General features: G+C 35.9%; 1 protein-coding gene across 1 annotated transcript; it reads left to right on the plus strand.

The window, feature by feature from the left end:
- Positions 1-328: 328 nt before the first annotated feature.
- LOC107778601 (potassium transporter 6-like) lies at positions 329-5,939 on the plus strand. Its single transcript, XM_016598886.2, has 9 exons — positions 329-514; positions 585-997; positions 1,216-1,307; positions 1,408-1,461; positions 2,974-3,234; positions 3,328-3,380; positions 4,079-4,202; positions 4,290-4,544; positions 4,746-5,939. The coding sequence occupies exons 1-9, from the start codon at positions 476-478 to the stop codon at positions 5,801-5,803; spliced, it is 2,349 nt and encodes a 782-aa protein (XP_016454372.2). The 5' UTR covers positions 329-475; the 3' UTR covers positions 5,804-5,939.
- Positions 5,940-6,251: the final 312 nt, after the last annotated feature.

Raw genomic sequence — 6,251 nt, forward strand, 5'->3', positions numbered from 1 at the left:
ACAAATAGGCTGGTTTTCTGTAAACCTACTTCCAAACGCAAACTCATCTATTGAAATGTTCACATACACCAACTTATATAGAACTACATATATCACTTTCTTGTTTCTTTCGTTTCTTTCAGAAAAAAAAATATAATTTATCTGCCTTAGTCTTGTGCTCTGATTTGAAGTTTCTTTTTATATCAGTATCTGTGCGGCTTTTCGTGTTTGTGCATTCTCTAAAAAGTTGAACAACAATCTTTTATATATATATATATATATATATATATATATATATATATATATATATATATATATATATATAGTGGACGGCGTGCCACCTACTACCATCACTTTCTATGTTATATGGATTTCCATTTTGTAATATTTGCTTGAAGGGCTAAGGTCCATAGAGACGTTAAGGTAAATGGGCCTCTGTTGAAATTGTTGATTTTGCTATAGAAATGGTATCTTTACGAATTTGAAAGGACTTATCATGGATCTTGAAACAAGAACTTATCAGAATCATGTAAAGGTGAGTCTTGTTTTACGTGTTAATGTCCAGTTCTTTGGTCATATTTCCTGATAAAATCAAGGTGTTGTAGACATTTTTGGAGTTGCAGAAAGAATCTTGGAGGACAGTGTTGACATTAGCATATCAAAGTTTAGGAGTTGTATATGGGGATTTAAGTACCTCTCCACTTTATGTGTATAAGAGTACCTTTGCTGAAGACATTGTGCACACGGAGACAAATGAAGAAATCTATGGTGTTCTTTCGTTTGTATTTTGGACATTGACTTTGGTTCCTCTATTGAAGTATGTCTTCATTGTGCTTAAAGCTGATGATAATGGTGAAGGAGGCACATTTGCTTTATATTCACTCCTTTGCAGACATGCCAAATTGAATCCATTGCCTAGTTTCCAATTAGCAGATGAAGAATTGTCAACTTACAACAAGGATATCAATACTCATGCCCCAACTACTTTTGGGGCAAAAGTTAAATCAACTCTAGAGAGGTATTGTTGAATTGAATGACCTTTTCATCTTAATTAATGTTTGAACGGTTAACGCTACAATATTTATGACAATCTATTGATCGTCACAAATTTGAGCGTTGCAAAAATTTCTGATGGAAGGTCCATCTCATTTAGAAACGAATTTTGCAAATAGAGAGGGTACACTTCTATTTATTTAATTGTATCTTCAACAATTTATTTGATTATATTTTCAACAGGTACAGGGTATTACAAAGATTTCTGCTTGTATTGGCTCTTATTGGAGCTAGTATGGTAATAGGCGATGGTATTCTTACACCTGCTATTTCTGGTATGCTACTGCTTTCTGGTTGGTTCGTTTCAACCTCAATTTGGGAAGTTTGGTGTGTGTTACTAAAATCTTTTATTTTCTTTTGGCGACTCCTCTGCAGTTTTCTCAGCAGTTTCTGGTGTTGAACTTTCTTTGGGAAAAGAACATCATAAATGTAAGATTCTTAATATTGTTCTGTGAGATTTGAATGATCATGGACAACTGTGAATGTGGCTTTCTAAATTTTTGGTCTTTGAAAACATCTTGATAGCTTGCTTCTAGATTTGATAAAGGGATGTTGACACACCTTTAAAGTTCAAACTGTTACATTTTCATGTGTAAATCAGTTGTAGTTATTATGTCTAAATACAAGGGTTTGATTTGGTTCGGCAACAATACAATTGAAATTAAAGATTAAAAACTACTAATATGATTTTCATAGACCTTTTTAGAAGTCATATGGACTCGGAGTTGAAGGCAGGGTCTCAATTCAGAATATTTCACTTGTATTGGCTTGTTCAAAGGTCATGAAAATGTTAAGACCATTCTGGCCCTAGAAATTCTTATTTTTTTCTACTTCATTCTGCTTAAACGCTCCATGCCTAGACTAGGCTTTGTTGCCTATATCTTTTGTCACAAAAAAATCCAAACAAAAAGATAAAAGTTTTTAATGCTCAATCATGATAATATCAGCTGCTTGGATGTTGGAATCAAATTCTTGTGGTGGGAGGCTTTCCTAATTACACATTCGATGGTGGTGTTTGTCTGGAAAATCTTAATCTATAAAAGGAGTAAAGAAGGTGGCATAAAGGACTATTCTTCCTAACATTAAATTACAAGCTATCAACAAAGAAGTGATTAAGTAATAATCGAACAGATACCTGTTTGGTTTTTGGTGGATGAGGAAGTTGGACTTTTCTGGTGAATTTGTGCTCTGTAAAATGGGGCTGCAGTCGAAGCCAAGTGGAAAAAAGTGATCCCCACTGTAATTCTTGACCTAGCCGAATTTGGTTTGTTATATTAAAGGAAGGATCAGTATATGTTGGATGATCTTAAATGACGGCCATCCATTATAAAGAAACATCTTGCGGCTGAGAAACTAAATTAAAAACTTGACGTCCTCAAGTAGATTTGTAGAGACCTATTTTATTATGCTTATAATAATATTGAACTTCTAGAGAAATATTGACTCAAGAACCAGCAGAGATTAACTTCCGTCTAGAATCTCGGAGCTTGAGGAAGTATGGCTTTACTTTGCTAACATCCATTACTTGCATTTATAGATGGTGACTGTCATTGAGACTCACTGAATTTCATTGGTTAGAAATGTCTCTGGAGAATATAAAGGAACTTGCAGAGATGCAAGTTAAAATTGAGCATTGATAGGTTAATCAATTTGTGCTTTTTGAATGTTTGCATAAGTGTTGTGGTAGTTATGGTTGTTCTGTTGCACTGGATGGAGAGTTATGCTAACGGCATTTATACAGTGAGATAGGTACTCGTTTCTCTGCATGTTATGTCTCGTGGAGTTCCAATATTTAAGAAATCTTAGGATAGTGTAGTTTAGTCTTCACTGCTAATTATTGTATTTCCAATCATATTAAGGATTTTGAATTAAATTGAAGTCTTAATACCTCTGCCAAAAAAGACATGCTATACTTTCTTCTAAATTATGAAAATTTTGCAGATGTGGAAGTCCCAGTTGCTTGTATCATACTGGTAGCCTTGTTTTCCCTTCAACATTATGGCACCCACAGGGTTGGATTTTTGTTTGCACCTGTTGTCGTGACTTGGCTTCTTTGTATCAGTGCTATTGGTATATATAATATAATACACTGGAACCCATATGTGTATCGAGCACTGTCTCCTTATTACATGTACAAATTCCTAAAGAAAACTCAAACAAGAGGCTGGATGTCCTTGGGAGGAATCCTTCTGTGCATAACAGGCATGTATAGTTTGTTGTCTTCTCAAGTGGGTAGTTGTCCGCTTCTCTTCTTTAAATACTATGATCACCTAATACGACATTTCATTCTGTCAGGTTCAGAAGCAATGTTTGCTGATCTCGGACACTTCTCCCAGTTGTCAATAAAGGTATGTGTTCATCCTTCCTTTTATATGTCCAGTTTTTCCAACTGCAAAATCTGACTGAAAGTATGAGATAATATTAAAAGAGAAAGAAATACACCAATCATATGCATCATAAAAGCTGAAAGACCACTACTGTGTTAAAGTCAAGAGGCATGAATCATTAAATCGGATCAGTCTATATGGTTTTAATTCCTCTGTGTGGTAGAAACTTCTCCTAAATTAAACTGTGTAGAAGATTTCTCTTCTGAAAAAAAAAAGCATTTCTGATTGATCTCCTTGCAAAGTCATACATGTAAGTCTTTGACAAATCAATCTCGCATGATTGCTAGAATTTGATCTTGATGAAATGTATCAAATATAATAAGTAGTTCAAATACTTGTGAATCGTGATGATGTAAATGACTCTTAGCTGTTATTCAGTCGGAAGTTATTACATTTGTACCATAATCACTTGTATCACTGCCAATGTGTTTATAATCTGATGAGAATGTAACTAAAGGAAAAGGATAACGAACTAGAGACATGAAGAAATACAGTTTGAAGATAGATTCTGTTGAGTTACTATATTTTGAAGGTTCTCCTTTTGGTTGTAGAAAATGAGATATCCGAACCTAGTCCCTTTGGTGAATTGTGCCCACTCATACACTTTGTATCATAGTGAAACAGTAACATTGTCTAAGAGACTAGTTCCATTTTTGCAGATTGCTTTTACCTCCATAGTTTATCCATCACTTATTCTTGCGTATATGGGGCAAGCTGCTTATCTATCGCGACATCATGTAATGGAGAGTGACAATCAGATTGGCTTCTATGTTTCAGTACCCGGTATGTATCACAAGAGTGGCTTTTACGGGGAGAATTGTAGATTAAGCAAACTCAGCTAATGATTGACATTTAACATTGTTGCTTCAGAAAAATTAAGATGGCCGGTTCTGGTGATTGCTGTACTGGCTGCAGTAGTGGGGAGCCAAGCCATTATCACTGGAACCTTTTCAATTATTAAACAATGCTCTGCGCTGGGATGCTTCCCTAGAGTCAAAATACTGCATACGTCGTCAACAATACATGGTCAGATTTACATCCCAGAGATTAACTGGACCTTAATGCTACTATGTTTGGCTGTTACTATTGGTTTCAGAGACACCAGAAGGATGGGAAACGCTGCAGGTATGCCTTTAATCATGTTCAAAAAGGATAGCAAAATTCTTTTGGGTGGAAATCATTTGGACTGGTTTTCATGTTTAATTTTGCTATGGATTCTCTATCTCTTGTGCATACATATACTCGTTTGTTTAGAAATTCTGTTTCCACTTGTTTATAAAGTGGTCTAATATATCCCTTATCCCTAAAATTTTCTCTTTGCATCAGGTTTAGCTATCATAACTGTCATGCTGGTCACCACTTGCTTGATGTCATTGGTAATTGTTTTGTGCTGGCACCAGAGTGTTTCCCTCGCAATTTGCTTTGTGATCTTCTTTGGGACAATTGAGGCTTTATATTTCTCTGCTTCTTTGATTAAATTTTTGGAAGGAGCATGGGTGCCTATTGCAATGGCTTTTATTTTCATGATACTAATGTGCATTTGGCACTATGGCTCACTGAAAAAGTATGAGTTTGATGTTCAAAATAAGGTCTCGGTTGACTGGCTACTGAGTTTAGGCCCTAGCCTAGGCATTGTAAGAGTCCGTGGCATTGGCGTCATACACACTGAGCTTGTATCCGGAATCCCAGCAATCTTCTCACACTTTGTTACCAATCTTCCAGCGTTCCATCAAGTCTTAGTTTTCGTTTGTGTCAAATTTGTCCCGACTCCTCATGTTAGACACGAAGAACGGTTCCTTGTTGGATACATTGGCCCAAGAGAGTATCGCGTCTATAGGTGCATCGTCAGATATGGTTATCGTGATGCTCACAAGGATGATTCCCAGTTCGAGGATGATCTTGTATGTAACATAGCTGAGTTTATACAGATGGGAAATACAGGGTTGAATAGCAATGCTGCAGATTTAAAGAATTTTGAGGACATAACTGTTGTTGGAACCGCTTCAACTCACGTACCTGGAGTTCAACTTCGTGAGGACGAAGAAGTGAAATCTGACTCAGTTGGAACGACGGAACTTAGAGAAATACATCCTTTACAGATAACCAAGGCTAAGAAAAGGGTGAAGTTTGTCATATCAGAAACAACAAAGATCGACAGAGGTGCGCACGAGGAGTTGAGAGAACTGATGGAAGCTAGAGAAGCTGGCATAGCTTACATATTGGGGCATTACTATGTCCAGGCCAAACAAGGATCTAGCTTATTCAGGAAAATAGTTATAAATTATGGGTATGAGTTTCTGAGAAGGAATAGCAGACCACTCACCTATGCGTTAACTGTACCTCGTGCTTCTACTTTAGAGGTAGGAATGGTCTACCATATATGATTTTGGCGTATAGAGGATAACCAAATAATGAAATATGTACATATGTTTGTAGTTTTCTGTAAGAATACAAGGGAAGTGTTAGCATTATCATGATTGAGAAATATGTAGCATATTGTTTAGCCAATGCTATTTGCAATGGCAAGGCTAGATGGTGTCTTATATTTTTCTCAATTATTTAACGAGTGAAAAATATTTATACAATCATATCACGGATTATGGGCTTTCTTAGAATTTAGTATAATTTGTGAAGTTACTCATGCTCTATGATCGGCAAACTTCTAGATCATAGTCTCACTTGTGAATACATGAAAAGTATGTAAAACAATATATGATGCTAATTTTATAGGTAATAGGGTCAGATTTGTTCCTCCGCTTACATAAATAGTTTTCATTTAACCTTCGTTATATTTTACGGCCAGCAAAATTGTTAAAAGTACACCTATGGCCA

Source organism: Nicotiana tabacum, chromosome 12 (assembly GCF_000715075.1).
Source record: "Nicotiana tabacum cultivar K326 chromosome 12, ASM71507v2, whole genome shotgun sequence".
NCBI lineage: Eukaryota > Viridiplantae > Streptophyta > Magnoliopsida > Solanales > Solanaceae > Nicotiana > Nicotiana tabacum.